Below are 16,784 nucleotides of genomic sequence, written 5' to 3'. Positions count from 1 at the left end.
TGGATTGATCAGATATTCTATGTGAATTCTTACCCAACTTTGTTGATCAAAACAAATCATATTTTTTGTACACTTTCAAAATTGAATTTATATAAATCAGGAATTAGGATTTATTCCAAATCAAAATAACATTAAGCACACACCATCTTTAATAAAATCTATTATTTATGTTTGGCTATATTCACAGAACTCATGTAAAATAATTAAAAAGGCCTTTTTCCCCCAGCAGTATAGCACAGGATTCTGTTCCCTCCGTCACCTTATCGTGTTTCCTTTATTGTTATTATTCCTGAATATCACTCCCACGGTGTAAAACATGTCTTGTGCCAATTTTGGATTAATGGTCGTGGCACTTGGTCCCACAAGTTCCTCTTCAGATTATCCTGCAGATAATGTACGCTGACATTTCACTATAAATAGTCTTTCACAGGATCCAAACCTTCCAATTTATTACTTTGAGCAGCAGGAGAAGTTTGCCAGAGTGTCTTATTTTTCTCATTCACATTAAAACGGATCCCGGATTATCCCGTCATTATCCCTTTGTACCCACATCTGTATGCAATATGGTCCAAAAGTATTTGAACATACAGAAATTCCTCAAGAAAAACCAATGTTAATAGTAGTGATTTCAGCTAGACATCACTATTATTTTCAAAATGCAAAACCCTTTGCCATTCTTATTTTGATTCAGATTGGATTGCACAAGTTAAAAGTAATAAAAATTTGAACTTCATTTATAAATATTAAACTATTATTTTTTGTGGAAATACTGCAGATTGTTAGTTGGAGGCACAAATAAATTTAATTCCAATAATTTACAAATGGAATTCATTAAAACAAGGACAGAAAACATCCAATTGGCTATAAAGATTGAGCCTGAAAGCAGATGTCCAATGGTCCATTCACCATCCATCAAAACTAAAACTAAAAGTGTGGCTTTAGGCCCGAGGTAGCTGTTTAAATTCAGCCTCTCCCCCAAATTAGACAATAGGTATGCTAAATAAAAACGAAAAATTGTGGAAATACACATAAAGAGAGAAAAATAAAGATAATTTCTGGCTGGTAACCTTCCATCAATTCTGATTTTTCTTTTATAGATGCTACGAAACAATTTTTATATTTTTACAGCATAAAAAGCTGGAAAAATATATACATTTTGCCCACTTTGCTCATTACAGAAAAAACAATTCTTTTGAAAAACCTGAGTGAACTCACCTTTACAAAACAAAGAGGCAAAAATGCTACATAGTAGGCACTAAATAGTGAATTGAAGAGAACTTCTTTTATCCTTTTATTGAAATCTATTTTCAAACATTCAACCTCATTTCGGATAAGATCTGGGGAGAGTAGGCAAGTGTGAGCAGGGATGGAAGTTGGATTATTAAATTGTTCTCTGAATGATTCTCGGAGGAGCGTGAAAAAGTCCTTTGGCCTGATCATGTCTGCTTCCAACTGGCCATTTAATAGAAAACCACAATCCGTTGGTAATGGTTGGATCCGATTTTCTTGATGGAAGCAACACAGTGGCACGTAAACACCAAATCTGAAGAAATTAACACATCAACATTAGTGAATTCAGTTAAAGATGTAATCGTAATGCTGTTAAAAGATGAAGCTTGTGGATCTAGAAGTGGATGGGATTAGGTACAATAAATGGATAGGAATGGGACCAATGAGAATACATTGATTAGAATATTGCACCATAGACGAGAGAACTTGAAGGCGAGTCAGAGGATGGACTCACATGATAGAACATGACCTATCCTGGATACACAACATCTCCTCTCTTGTCAGGAAAGTGCAACAGCGACTGCACTTCCTGAAAAGACTGAACCGGGCAAGGCTACTGGCCACCATTATGTCAACCTTCCTCAGGAGCTCTATCAAGAGCGTCCTGGCCGGCTGAACACAGTGTGGGTGGAACAGTTGCTGCAGAGAAATGGATTGGTGGTTAATCCACTGGACCATAAAAGCGACAGAGAGGATCACTGCAGTTTCCACCCTCCCCCCTTCGACATGATTTACTGGAATCGTCTGAAAAGGGCGTGCAAAATCATTGAGGACTCCTTCCACCCCACACATAGCATCTTTCAGACACTCCTGTTGGGAAAGAGATCCAGGAGGATCAGAGCCAGCACCACCAGGCTGAGGAACAGCTTCTTCCCACGGGCAATGAGAAGGCTGAACGGCCGAAGGAACTGCTCGCACTGACCTTCCAAGACTCTCATATTCACGAAGCAATTTATCTGCATATATGAATAGTTGTCCTGCCTATGTATTGTCTGTCTCTATGTGTGTTATATCTGGTTATGTGACTGTGTGTTTTGCACCGAGGAACAAAGAACTCTGCCAATAACCTTGATTTGACTTGACTTACACCTTTAGAAAATGGAATGTATTCAATACAATATCAACATTTATCTAATTTTATACAAAACCAGACTATGGGAATGATTAATAAACATGGTCTGAGAATACACGATCAACTTTATTCACATACTGGGAGAAAAAAACCCAATTATTAATGAACTGACAGCATATTAGAATTTTGAATTTTGTAATGATCTGAAAGACATGGTTAACATCCATAGGTGCACACACTGCAAAAGCAAAATACTCCCATGAAATACTGAGATGCCTGGCAAAAAAACAAGTGGAGCCTGGGAACATGACCTCCCCACAAATGAGCAGACAGAGAATCAAAACTTCAGACAGTTACTTCAGTCCTGCCAGAACACAATAAGTGGGTGTCACTCAGAAAAATGGAGAAGCTATGACTGAGCTTGCAAAACAAAAATGGTGTGTGTGTGAAAAATTTTCATTTGCTCATTCCATGCAGTATTGGTCAAAATATTTAAGGGGCTAATTGGAATCCACCAAAACACACTGGGAACTAGCATCCTTGCAGGAAAACCTATACCATTATATGGATGCACAAAATGGACTGGAAGCAAGGAACAAAATCTACATAGAAGGCAGCAGGCTATGAATGACTTCAGCAGATAAATTATTTCAGCAAAATTTTTTTAAATGGCAGCGATGCAGAGAAACAGTGCTCCTCCACAGAGTTCTACTACCCAGTCCAACTACCAACAGCCTGTTAAAGGAAATAATGGCAGTTATTTAAAAATCCTGCATCCGTGGGGTCTGGGTCCCAAGATGGCAGTGTCTATGTTCTGCAGCAGCCTCGAGAGGTTACAGAGTGGAGAAGCAGAGGAATGGAACAGGGCACCACCCTCTTTTGAGGAGAAGCAGAGGAGATGGTGACAACGTTGGTGGACTAGTAAGGGACTCTGTGGCTGAAGAACATGCAGGTTCGTGGCGGGCTGTTGGTAACCCATGCAGGCCGCGCGTTACTGGTGACTGCGGTCAAAGGAGTTGCAGCAGGATGCAGGCAGCTGAGAACTGGCTCGAGGCTGGCTGAAGGGATACCAAGTATCAGAACTGCCATGCGAGAGGGTAGCGAGGGTGCTGAAGGCTTCCTGATCACGTCAGAGGTTTGGACCTGGAGCTTGGGTTGTCGATGGTTTGGAATGAAGACTGTGTGGCTGCAGAGGCTGTGGGAGCACTGAAGATGAATCCATGGACATTCAGTGACTGTGAAGGGCCTCTTTTTTGCTCCTCTTTCTTTGACTCTAAAGGCTGCCAGGCAAGATCTGCTGATGGTAAATATTTGTCTATCTTATGGCAGACTAAAGAAAATTTTGTGCAATATTTCATCTTTCATCAATAAAAGAATTGTGAATCAGATGGGGCAGGGGAAAAAAGGCAAATCTACCTTAATGCAAGAAATGTGGAAGGCTGTGGCATATACAATAGGCAGAAGGAGCAGCAATAAAAAAGACATATATACATGGACAGAGTGAGAATCTTTTCCCTGCAATAAAGCTTTCTATTCTTTCAATTCACTCTCAATTCCATTTTCTCACCTCACAGTAGATCAAATTCAAAGGTGGAAAATACATTTTCTGTAAGTTGCTCCCCATTTTTTTTACGAATCTCTTTAGCCTTGCCACCCAGCAAGACTTCCGGAAAATGGGGAGCTCACTTCCCTGCCTGCATCAATGAGCTCAGATTGACATTTTTTAAGTTCTTGGGTGTAAATATTTGATAAGCTATCCTGGTTCACCCACATTGATGCAACAGCTATGAAAATGCACCAACACCGTGACATCCTCTGAAACCCAAGGAAATTTGGCATCAACTCTGTTAATTTATCTAACGCTATCCTCGGTTTCCCCCCTTTCCATAAGAATTTCCTTATTATTCTCTTTAGTTCATTGAAGAATTTCTGTTAAGGGAATTGGTAACAATTGAAATAGGTATTGTATCCTTGGGAAGACATTCATTTTAATGCAATTTACACTCCCTATCAATCTTCTAAGTCATCCTGTAATTTCTTCATTAATGCTGATAATTTAATTTCTATAGGTGGCCTAAATTATTATCTAATCTAATACCTAGGTATCGGATTGCTTGTGTTTGCCATTTAAATGGTGATTCTTTTTTAAATTCTGTGTAATCTGCATTATTCATTGGCATCGCTTCACTTTTATTTGCGCTGATCTTGTACCCCGATATTTCTCCATATTCCTTCAATTTCTTATATAGTTCTTTTATTGATATTCCTGGTTCTGTTAAGTATACTATGATCTCATCTGCAAATAAACTGATTTTATACCCCTTCTCCTTTATTTTTATCCCTTTTTTTAAATTTTCTGTTCTTATCAGTTCTGCCAATGTTCTATTGTTAAAGCGAACAGTGAGGGAGATAGTGGATATCCCTGCCTAGTTGACCTACTTAATTTAAATTGGTTCAATACATATCCATTTACTGTCACCTTCGCCAATGGTCCATTATATAATGCTTTAATCCAATTAATATATTTTTCTGGTAGGTTGAACCTCTGTAATACTTTGAATAAATAATTCCATTCTACCCTGTCAAAGGCTTTTTCTGCGTCTAAAGCAACAGCCACTGTTGGTATCTTATTTCCTTGAACTGCATGGATTAATGAACTTACAGACATTATTTGCTGTTCGTCTTATCTTAATAAATCCAGTTTGATCTTGTTTTATTATTTTTGGTACCGGCTGCCCCTGCCTTGAGGGGGTCATGGAGGAAGAGGGGTGAGTGAGATGGGTCGTGGGCTGATGACATCACCGCAATGTCATCAACCTGCCCCTAGCCAGCAGCTTGCAGTGTTATTACATTAAGGCCAGGTGGCAAAGCACTGCGCTCTGCTGCGGACTTGTCCCCCAAGAGGGATTGCAGTCATTGCCTTGGAGCTGGGCAGGGCACATTCATGGAGGCAAGTCTCCCACGCAAGGGTGGAGAATCTCCACCTTTATATTCAGGCTTTTTGAGTGAAGAAAATGACGTCATGACCCCTCAGGGCAGGGGCAGCTGGTCAGGGTAGGGACGGGCTGTCATGGAGCGGCGGGGGTGGGCTGCGACAGCTCTGCCGGCTGCTCCAGCCTCCAGCACCTTATCAGGCTGCTTCCGCCTTTGGGGCCGCTCGTCGGCGCTAGCAGTTCAATATGTGGCAGAGCAATGGCCGTCTACCCTACCCATAATCCCCCATGCAGTTTGAATCATTCTGGGAAATGCAGAGCAGTTCCAACTGCATGGGGGATTATGGGTAATGAAGACGGCTATTGCTCATGGCACCAGCAGCCATGCCTCCTGAAGGCCTCATCGACGCCTCCAGCTGCCTCTAGGCTGAAAGGAGACATCAAAGCAGGCTTTTGTGGGCCTGCATGAAAAGGTTAAAAAACCTTCTCATTCTGCTTTTAAGCTGGCCTCTTTGCAGAGGCGGACTATGAAAAGGCCAACTGTGGCATACTGGAACTCCTCCACCCAAGAGCAGAAGAAACCGCAGAGAGTGGTGAATGCATCTCAGACTATCACACAAACTCTCTTCCATCAACAATTCCCACTCCCTCAGCAAACCAGCCAACATATTAAAGAACTCACCCCACCCCCATGTCTTCTCCTTCCTTCCACTGGAAAGAACATTCATGAGAGTGAAATCACACACCACCAGATTCAAAGACAGAATCTTTTACAATACTCGAGAATGAACATAATACTAAAGTAACGTTAACTTTGCTCTGTTCTAACTGATCTCTGTAACTCAGTACGTTAGAATCCTCATTATCTGGAATTCAGGGCGTTCAGAAGCTTGGATGGGAGGGTGGCATGGCGACGGCTTGCTGTCAGGTGATCAAGAGCTCAGATGGTCGGGAGCTTGGATGAATAGGAGATCGGGATGAGGATTCATGGCGGGGATGTCGGGTGGTCAAGGTGAGGGCAACTGGATCTTGGGTGGGGAAGTGGTTGGGGCCAAAAATAGGGGGTTGATTTTTTTTTCTTCTTTTAATATTTATTTGATTTCTTCTACCGGGGGTTGATTTTTATGGGTCATATGGTAAACACACAATTTTTGGGCCAAAAAAAAAAACAGGGGGGGGGGGGGGCAGTTAATAGTTGGATCGACTATCATATGGTACATCTCCAGAAGATGCTTGATTGCATAACACACAAAAGAGTTCTTCTGAGATAAGAATGCACAGAGTTTGTGGTAACGTGTTAATATGGATAGAAAACTGAGCTCACTGATAATACTAAATTGAGTGGAAGAGCAGGCCAGAGTGTGTGGACAGTTAGGTGAGTGGCCAAGTGTCTGCCAGATGAAGCTCAAAATTGGTAAATTTAAGGTCATTCACTTTAGAGGGAAAAGTAATTAACTGGATGTCCTGGGTAAACTTGTACCTCTCACTTTGTTCGTTTTAGATTGGTCACAGTGATTGAGCTACCAAAAGAAAATAGACACACACACCGAGAGCAGTTCAGTTTATACAAATCTTTATTACAAATTCAAAAGCTGATTTCAAACTACAATATGCTAGCCCTTCCCAATTATACTTATCAACGCCTGGACTGGTCCCAACTGCCGAAGCGAGGCAACGACCGCACACTTGTAGTAGGTTGTCGGGGCGCCGGTAGCAGCTTCTCCACCTCCCTCGACCGGGACGTTAGCTGGACTCTAGAAGTTCTTCTTGGGACCATGGCTTATATTACCCAAAAACTGCTTACCCAAGCACCTATTCCCAGCACAGTAAGGAAGATAAGCGTACAAGCTAGCATGCCTAAGCTTCTAACGAATAACATAATTTTCAGCTTATCACTTTGAATACAATGGTTTATTTTGCATCAAGGCTAGACCTCTGACAGTCTGTGACCAAAAGAAGCAGGAAGATTAAATGTTCTTGGTACACAGATGTCCTTTTGTCAGATAACTGCATCTCTGGCCCCTCGGTGGAATTGAGCTGATGTCTGCTGATTCTAAAAACAAGCAGGTTCTCAGCCTTGCAGAAGCAAAGGCTGCAAAAGTAAAAAGCACGGTTTAAATCTTCCATTACACTTATTTAAATGGCAAAACATTGCAGCATGGTGTCGTGAAGAGGAACTGGGAGTGCTTGTACACGAATCACAGAGAGTGAGGTTGGAGTTGCAGCAATAGGATTCAATTCGAGCCCAGAGAGGTTCTGCTGCAGCATATCAGGCATCAATGAGGTCACATCTAGTCTCTTTACTTGAGAAAAGATGAACTGGTTTTGGAGGCAGTGCAGAGGAGACTCACCAGATTAATTCCAGAAATGAAGGGGTTATCATCTGAGGAGAGATTTATGAAAGGAATAGAAATGATAGAAGCAGAGAGATTGTTTACACTTAGAGCTGCGACTAAAACAAGGAAATTAATTGATATTTGGGGGAGTAGATATAGACAGTTGAGGAGCAACTGCTTTTTCCTGATCATAGTGAAGCCGTGCAATTCTCTGCTCAATGAAGCAGCAGGGGCTGACTCATTAAACATATTTAAGACAGATACATATTTGAATAGGGGAATTAAAAGTTATTGGGAATGGGTGGGTGGATGGAGCAGAGTCCATGGCTAGATCAGCCATCATTTTATTGAATGGTAGAGCAACTATGGGCCAGGTGGCCGACTCGTGCTCCAATTTCTCAAGTCTGAGGCAAACATAATTTCTAAATCAGCTTCCTCCATCCTTTTGGTGTGCATCCCAGATATATCAGGCTGCCTAACAGAATCTAATTTCTCCTCTAATTCTATTGCTAATTTGGTGGCCATTTGCAGCTCCACCTCGTGGCCTCACAAAATGAAGGACGATCGCGACAATCCAGCAGATTGCACAAGGCCTGCAGCGCTGCCCTCCAATTGGCCACAACCAAAAAAGCTTAACTGGCCTATCAGGGAAAGCAGATCACAAACACACCAATCAGTGCTGAGAGGGTTTTGAGAATAAAAGCAGGGCTGTGAGCCCAATAAAGCTGAGTGTATTAACTACCTTCAACTGGGTTTGTATCATTCTTTCTGGGAATAGCGTGTTCTTTCTGAGCTAACCTGCTTGCAGCTATAACTTCTCCTGTGCTATAGGCTCCACAGAGCCATAGCTTGTAGCAGCTAGCTACAATTCATCCACTCTTAGTTAAAACAGTTTAATTCAACTCTTTCAAATCTGTAAGACCATGACATCCAAATAATTTTGTACATATTAGTCAGCCAAGACCCAAAATGTGATTAATCAATAGTTAGAATAATTTCCTTGTTTTTTATGCACTCTGTTTTAAGTATAAAGATAACTGTGTGGCGGCTCACCACGAGGCAGGTGAACCAGCCCCGCAGTCCATTTCCAGATCGTCTCGTCCCTCCCAACTGCCATGCTGGGTGCAGACTTCCTCCTCGCACACGGGCTTCTGGTGGACATTTGAGGTAGGCGCCTGGTGGACGCCCGTACCTTCCAGGCCGTTCGCCTCAATGCCACCCGCTCAGAGCAACCGCACATGGCCACGATCAACACCCCCAGAGACGAGTTCCCAACACTCCTCAAGCCACAGTTCTCCGCTGCCTCGCCACGTCACAGGTGTGTTCCACCACATCCCCACCCAGGGCCGACCGGTTCACGCCAAGGCACACTGGTTCCCGCCTGACAAGCTCCAGGTAGCGAAGGAGGAGTTTTCGCACCTGTTAGAGCTGGGGATCATTCGGCAGTCCAACAGCCCGTGGGCCTCGCCATTTCACCTGGTCCCAAAAGCCTCCGGTGGCTGGCATCCCTGCGGAGACTATCGACGGCTCAACGAGGCAACCGTTACCCCATCCCTCAGATCCAAGACTTTACGGCCAACCTGCACAGTGCAAGGGTTTTCTCCAAGGTTGACCTGGTGCGCGGATATCACCAGATCCCGGTGCACCCTGAGGACAAACCGAAGACAGCCATCATCATCCCCTTCGGCTTGTTTGAATTCCTGCGCATGTCGTTTGGGCTCAAGAATGCCGCTCAGACCTTCCAGCGCCTCATGGACTCTGTGAGCATGGACTTGGATTTCGTCCTTATTTATTTGGATGACATCCTCGTCGCCAGCAAGGACCGGGCGCAACACAAGGCCCACCTACGTGCCCTTTTCTCCCAGCTGGCTGACCGGCCTTACTATCAACCTGGCCAAGTGCCAGTTCGGGAAAGAGTCCAGGCAGTTCCTGGGCCATATCATCATGGCCGAAGGAGCCACGCCCATCGCTGCGAAGGTCACCGCTATCAGGGAGTTCCCACGCCCGGACAGCCTCAAGGGGCTGCGGGAGTTCACAGATATGGTCAACTTTTACAACCGCTTCATCCCAGGAGCTGTGCGCATCATGCCCTCATCACGGCCAAACACAAGACGATTGCTTAGAACCCAGAAGCCTGCGCCGCATTAGAGGCCACCAAGGACGCCCTTGCGAAGGCCACCATGCTCGCCCACCCGCACACTGACCTCCATATGGCACTCTCTGTTGATGTCTCTGCCACAGCCGTCGCTGCCATCCTGAAGCAGCAGGTGAATGGACATTCCGCCCGCCCGAACGCAAGTATAGTGCCTTTGACCATGAGTTACTGGGCATGTTCCAGGTGGTGTGGCATTTCCGCTATTTTTTGGAGGGGAGGACTTTTACCATCTTCACTGACCACAAACCCCTCACCCAGGCGCTTGCAATGGCAAACGATCCCTGGTTGGCCCGCCAGCAGTGTCACCTCTCCTTGGGCTGGGCAACGACCAAGGGCTCGGTGGGATCGAGGTGCACTGGTCAGCCTCCCACCATATTTTTGTTGGAGTTTACCACCGACATTCGGCACAAGGTGGGGAAGGACAATGTGGTTGCCGATGCACTCTCATGACTTGCCATCTGCATGCTGACGCCTGGCTTCGACTTTGATCGGCTCGTTGGGACCAGGAATCTGATGAGGAGACGAGGGCCTTCAAGACCGCCATTACAGGTCTGCGGTTCCAAAAACTCCTGTCTCCGAGCGGTGAAGGCACCATCCTGTGTGATATCTCCTTGGGCACCCAGTGGTTCCCCAGCAGTAGCACAGGCAGGTTTTCTGTCACATCCACGACCTTTCACATTTGTCTATCAGGTCCACGGTCCAGATGGTGGCAGAACGGTTCGTATGGCATGGGCTGCAGAAGCAGATTGCGGGCTGGGCCAGAACATGCACCCATTGCCAGACATCCAAGGTGCACAGGCACCCCAGGGCACCCGTACAGGAGTTCGAGCACGTCATATTCACGTGGACATCCGTTTCCCGGGGCAACCGTTACCTGTTTACGGTGGTGGACCACTCGCTGGCCCGAGGTGATCCCGATACCAGATGCCTCCACCGACTCCTGCTCCCGAGCACTGTTGCATGGTTGGGTCACCCGGTTCGGCGTCCCAGGTCACTTCACCAGCGATCGGAGCACTCAGTTCACATCTGCACTCTGGGCACAGCTCGCCAACAGGTTGGGGATCCAGCTACACCGCACCATGGCCTACCCCCCCCAGGCCAATGGACTGGTTGAACATCTGCACCGCCACCTTAAGTCAGCACTCATGGCCTGCCTCACCGGTCCCGACTGGGTGGACGAACTGCCGTGGGTGCTCCTGGGCATCTGCTCCACTCCCAAGAGAAATCTGCAGGCGTCATCAGCTGAGCTGGTCTACAGTGCACCGCTGGCACTACCTGGTGAGTTCGTCAACACACCTCACAATCCCCAATGGTCACTGCACAAACTACTTTCTCACCTCAGGGCACGCTTGGACTTGTTCGAAACCCCACCGCTACCCAGGCATGGCACTTGCCGTCTCACGTTCCCGGTGAACTACTTTTTCATTCAGCGGGGCCTGACCGCGGCACCTCTGCAGCGACCGTATGAGGGGCAGTACAGGGTTGTACAGCGTTCCGGCTCGACGTTCACGCTGGACATTGGCGGCAGGCGGGAGCTGTTTACCATGGACAGACTGAAGCCAGTGCACCTCGATCCCACCGAGCCCTTGGTCGTTGCCCAGCCCAAGAAGCGAAAAAGGACATTGGTGTCGGCTCTGGGGGAGGGCTGTGTGGCGGCTCACCACGAGGTAGGCAAACTGGCCCTGCTTGTAAGCCACGCAATGGGGCAGCCGGCCAAAATGGCCCCATCAGGGGTTTCCCTTCCTTCCAGCATGGGGCTCAGAAACCCGCGCTGGGGGGACCACGTGACGCCGGGTGACGTCAGCGCCTTCCAGCATGGTTCTCAGCCAGGTCCGGGCTGGGAGTATAAGTGCAGCCCAGCAGCTTGCAATAAACCAGTCTGCTTACTGAGCTCAACCCGTCTGGTTGTGTGTGTGTTACTGCAGGAACAGTGTAGCTGCCGCTACAACAACACTGTTTATGTTTTTCTTAAAGCCTCATTTTGTCTTGTAACTTTGAACTCGTAAGTTCCAGTTGAGAATTTGTATTGACTTTGAAAATAATGAATTTAGGATGCATCATAAATAGGTCAGCCTCCCACCATATTTTTGTTAATAATACTTTGGAAAAACAGCCAATATTTAAAATCCACTATTCTCTCATTAGCCAGCATAAAATATTTACAAAGGAACACTTACGGGTATCCAAGGAACAGGAGATTTAGCACAGAATGATTCCTAAAAAGATTAACGAGTGTCCAGCATAAAACCCAGCCACACATTGTCAGGAGTACCAAACGAGCCACAATCACCAAAGTGTACCACAACACCGAGGTTGCGTTGGTTTGAGATGCCTGTAAGAAAGAATTACATTAATGGACAACATTCAAAACTTGAATCACATAGATGGCAATGTACGAAGGGTGAGCCCATATAGACAACACCCACCATTCTTACAACCTTGTTGCTCATTCCTCTTGGCATTTGCCACACCAACTTCCCCCACTGTAGACTTCCTAACAGTCTACTTGAATTCCGAATACACCTCCAGCTCCTCAGATCTAGAAACAGGAACCCAAGATAGGACACTCACAGACCAGGGATCTGAGTCTAGAAATCACTTTAGGTCCAGTTTGAACCTCTGGGCCTTCAAGCTAGATGCCAGTTCAAATCCATCTCATGGGCCACATGTACTGTGGTGTTGGCGCAGGTCTTCACTGCAGGAGAAGGAGGTACAGGCGGGGGGGCGGGGGGGGGGGCAGGGGAAAGCAGCAAGTGGATTGATGAAGGAGGCAATGAATAGATCAACGTGTCTTTAAACCTGACAAAAAATGTCAATACATAACTGTTCACTGCTAAAATAATCATGTTTCTTGTGAGTGGTCCTTGGATGTGATTTGGATGGCAAATCTGATCTTCCGATACACCAGAGATTCAGGGCAGAAATTATGAGGGATGTGTATATATATATATATATATATATAAAATAAATACACAAGGTAAATGCAAGCAGGATTTTTCCTCTCAAATTGAGTGACTAAGGACTAGAGAACAGAGGATGTGGAACAAGCTGTCAGTGGAAGTGGTGAATGTGACATAATAGTATATTAAAGGACAGCTTTACACCCAAATCATATACTTACAAACATGCATCCAAAATAGAAACCAACCTCATCAGTTTTATGCTTTAGAAATTGAATATCAATTTATGTACTTCCAATTTTGGAAATCAATTCAAATATTGGTGAAAAAAAATCACAACTGAAATCACACATCTTTAGTAGCTTCTATACAATATCAGCTAAACTTTTATTATTGAGACACTTGAAAACACACACACACACACACACACACACACACACACACACACACACACACACACACACACACACACACACAGACAAATCAGGGTAGGACCAACATTGTAAACAGCAGGGAACTGCAGAATGCAGAGATCTAAAAACAAAGATATAATTCCTTGAAATTGACATCATTGATAAATAGGGTCATTAAAAAAATAGTTTTTAGCACATTGGCCTTTGTAAATCGAAGTACTGAGTATTTGGGATGTTGCATTGTTTAATCCCTGGTTAGGCCAAATATGAAGTATTATATGCAGTTTGGGTCATGTAACCACAGGAAATATATCAATAAGATTGAAAGAGTGAACAGAAAATTTTTACTGATATTGATGATACTTAAGGAGCTAAGTTATAGAGAAAGGTGAGGACTTCATTTCCCAGAGCATCAGATAATGTGGGCAGATTTAATAGAGGTATACAAATTTATGAGGGGTATATATAGGCTTTTTCCACTGAGGTTGGGGGACTCAAGAACTAGAGCACACAGTTAACGGTGAAATGCTTAAGGAAAACATTTTCACTCAGAAGGTGGTGAGAGCGGAACAAGTTGTCAGTGGAAGCAGTGAATGTGGGTTCAATTTTGACATTGAAGAGAAGATTTGACAGATGCGTGGATGGAGGGTCATGGGCCAAGTGCAGGTCAATGAGATGAGATGGAATAATAGTTGGGCATGGACTGTATACATGGGCTAAAGGGCCAATTTCAGTGCTGGGGTGTTCTATGGTTCTAAAAGCTGGCTGTAAACCCATGCTTGTTCATGGAAGGTTGTCATAATATAGTGACAATTTTTCAGGGTATATGGAAACACCAGGATTTGATGAAATTATTTATAGGTAGAGACGAGCTTCCACTGAGACAGGTGAGGCACACATATCACTGGCACAAGATAAACTGATGAAGGTGATACATTTTCCAGAGTTTCTACTCACTTCTGAAATGAGAGTCCACACCAGTCTTCGGGCCAACATTATAGTAATAAATGTTGCCAAGTGATAATCAATCAGATGAAAGTTCTTTCAAGAAGAAAGAAAAATGGCAGACTAATTAAAGCATCTCTCTTTGATCACGATTAAGTTACCACACAAAATGTTGTTTATTGCCCTGTTTTCTACTACTTTCAGCATTTCAGATAAACCTAATGAGATATATTACCGAACTGTGCATTTTGACAGAACACACCTCTATTCTTCTGTTAAAGCTGGTGAAAATGAGACAGAATGTGTAGGTAGAAAGGGATGGAACCAGGATAGAGGAGGGGGATAGCTAAGGTACTATTCCCGTCAGACATTATACAAGCACATGCAGATCGGATACAGAACTAAATAAAGCTTGACTTACTGTATCTGACAGCATAAAGGACCCCCCCCCCCCCCCAACTTAAACTGTGAAATTTTAGGAAAAGCTTATTTTGGTGTATTTACAGGTAGCTGGTAAGTTGGTGTCTGTGCGCCTTCACTCACCTCGACGAAAACCCTCCTGCCTTGCATGGCTGAGATGCCAAGGCTCCTTGCACATGAGCAACACGCCCTCCTGCCCACCACATGCCCAGGCTCAGGGTGCTTCTGCCCCACTGTTGCAAATGCCGATTGATTGACAGGCATGCTGGGACCCACAGGTGTGCGAGGGTGGGAGGGAGGGAGAGAAGCCAGTCACCAGGGCAACGGACAGGGCCCACCGTCGTGGGGAGCAGATGATCGATCACTTGCTTTGAGGGGAGCACTGGGCCTCTGTCATCAGGGTCCATGCTGAGCCTTTGGTCGACGAACGTGGCCCCCTGAGCAAATCGAATGAGGCGCCAGGGCAGTGAGCGAGTAGCCTGCCACCCATCCCCACGCCTCATTCAATTTGCTCGGGGTGGGGGCGCCACACTCATCAAACAAAGGCTCCCTTCGAGCCAGATTGTCGAGGCCCAGCATTCCCCTCAAAGAAAGCGATTGATTGTTCCTTCGGCATGTACTTCTTAAAGCTGGGTGAGTCGTTTGAGGGCTTGGTATTTCTGTGCCCAAAATGGCGGCACCAAAATGTCACCTTTGCATATAGGAGCCAGGGTGGTTTGTGAAGTGATTTTTTGGAGGGGATAAAAGGGAAGGATCCTATATGCCATCAAATACGGTAGTCAGAACAAGTAGTGAAGAAACAGCCCAATAGGCAACACATACGTAAAGCACCTGCCCCCAAAGAAATCACTTATACAGGTGATACATGCATAACTGCTGTTTGGAATGATTTTGTTATTGGTAGAAGGGCCACCACAGTTTACATAATAGAAACAGAAAACACCTAACACTCAGCAAGGCAGGGAGCATCATGAAAAGTGAAACTTTTCAGGTGTGAGACTCTGATCTCAGAGATTAAGGTAATAATAAATGAAAATGATCCTGGATCTTAAATGTTAACTCAGTTTCTCATTCCAAGTGATGCCTGACCTGATCAATGCTTCCAGCATTTTCTGTTTTTGTTTCAGATTTTGGCATCTTCAGTTTTTAAAAAATTCATTTGCTGATGGATTACATCATCTCACAATTTAAACTGTCGTTGGATTGTAGAACTATTCAGCAATATTTGGATTCAGCACTAAAGCAGACTTAGGTTTGAAGAAGAGGTCTAATTAGAGTGAAAAATTCTAGTGTCAAATTTTCCCATATTCCCCCTGCAATATACAGAGATAGTTCTGTAATTCTAAGACATGCTCACCAGTGAAGTAGAAGCAGCAGGATGAAGGTATGGAAACCACCAGACTGTTTTGTATATGTTAATGTACTGAACAAGAAGAGCCATCAACAAGTAAACGAAGAAAAGAAGCTCAAAGACAATGCATCCATCCGTCGGCAGGTCAGGAATACGGCAGTGGCGGACAGGTTCTGGGGAAATCAAGGCAGTAATGGGAGGAGCAGACAAACCCATGGCACTGCCATTCCTGAAAAAATGCGAAATAAAGGTATATGGAAATAGCCGTCTTTAAATTTGTTCAAATCAGTTTCAGAGAAAGATATCAAAATACTTGTAAAAAGCACTTTTTAAAAACGATGACTTTTTGATCAGAGATATCTCATTGGGACATTAGGATTCTCAGTAATCTATATCAGCACACAGCAAAAACAACACATTGAAAATATAATTAAACACTGGCAATTTTGAGTTTAGAAAAGGACAATCTCAAAATCTATTTAGACTGAAAACAATTGGTGATACAGATTTTCCAGTCAGTGGCATTATCAGTGCTCAATGCTAATTTAGGGCAGCCATTCTCAACTTTTTTTTTTGCTTTGGCCCCCTTAGGACTCGCCTCAAAGTTTATAGACCCACTTCCCTGTGAAGCAGTCGTTTAGTGTTTTCTTCTGTACTTTTCTCCTACCAACTTTATAAAATACATTAAAAATATTGATGTTATGCAAGATGAAAAGAAAATTAGACTTTGACTCTGAACATAACAACTGTGGTCTGTGATTCAAGAACAAGTAGGAATTCATTCTTACTGAACAAGTACAAAAGAAGAAAACATGAACATGCATATTACAAAAAGAGTTTTAGAGTGCAATGGTTTGTACACAATGAGCCATGAAGGAATCTTAAGCATAAACTTGAGAGATCCTTGAGCCTGATGTTCACGTGCAGATTTTTTTAAATGTCAGGCTCCAAATTTGACCATCTTAGTTG

The 16,784-nt window shown here is 44.4% G+C and overlaps 1 protein-coding gene across 6 annotated transcripts in view; it reads right to left on the bottom strand.

Moving 5' to 3' along the window:
- tmem39a (transmembrane protein 39A) overlaps positions 1–16,784 on the bottom strand; it is a 66,713-nt gene that overhangs the window by 21,999 nt on the left and 27,930 nt on the right. For all 6 annotated transcript variants that reach the window (XM_069888428.1, XM_069888430.1, XM_069888429.1 and 3 more), the window contains 4 exons: positions 15,822–16,044; positions 14,057–14,140; positions 11,964–12,118; positions 1,216–1,543 (listed from right to left, as the gene is read on the bottom strand). In XM_069888428.1, coding sequence (XP_069744529.1) covers positions 1,216–1,543; positions 11,964–12,118; positions 14,057–14,140; positions 15,822–16,044 — 790 coding nt within the window. The remainder of the gene's footprint in view (positions 1–1,215; positions 1,544–11,963; positions 12,119–14,056; positions 14,141–15,821; positions 16,045–16,784) is intronic.

This window comes from Narcine bancroftii, chromosome 7, assembly GCF_036971445.1.
Source record: "Narcine bancroftii isolate sNarBan1 chromosome 7, sNarBan1.hap1, whole genome shotgun sequence".
Lineage (NCBI taxonomy): Eukaryota > Metazoa > Chordata > Chondrichthyes > Torpediniformes > Narcinidae > Narcine > Narcine bancroftii.
Note: the sequence above shows the minus strand (reverse complement) of the source record. Positions and strands in the feature narration are given on the sequence as shown.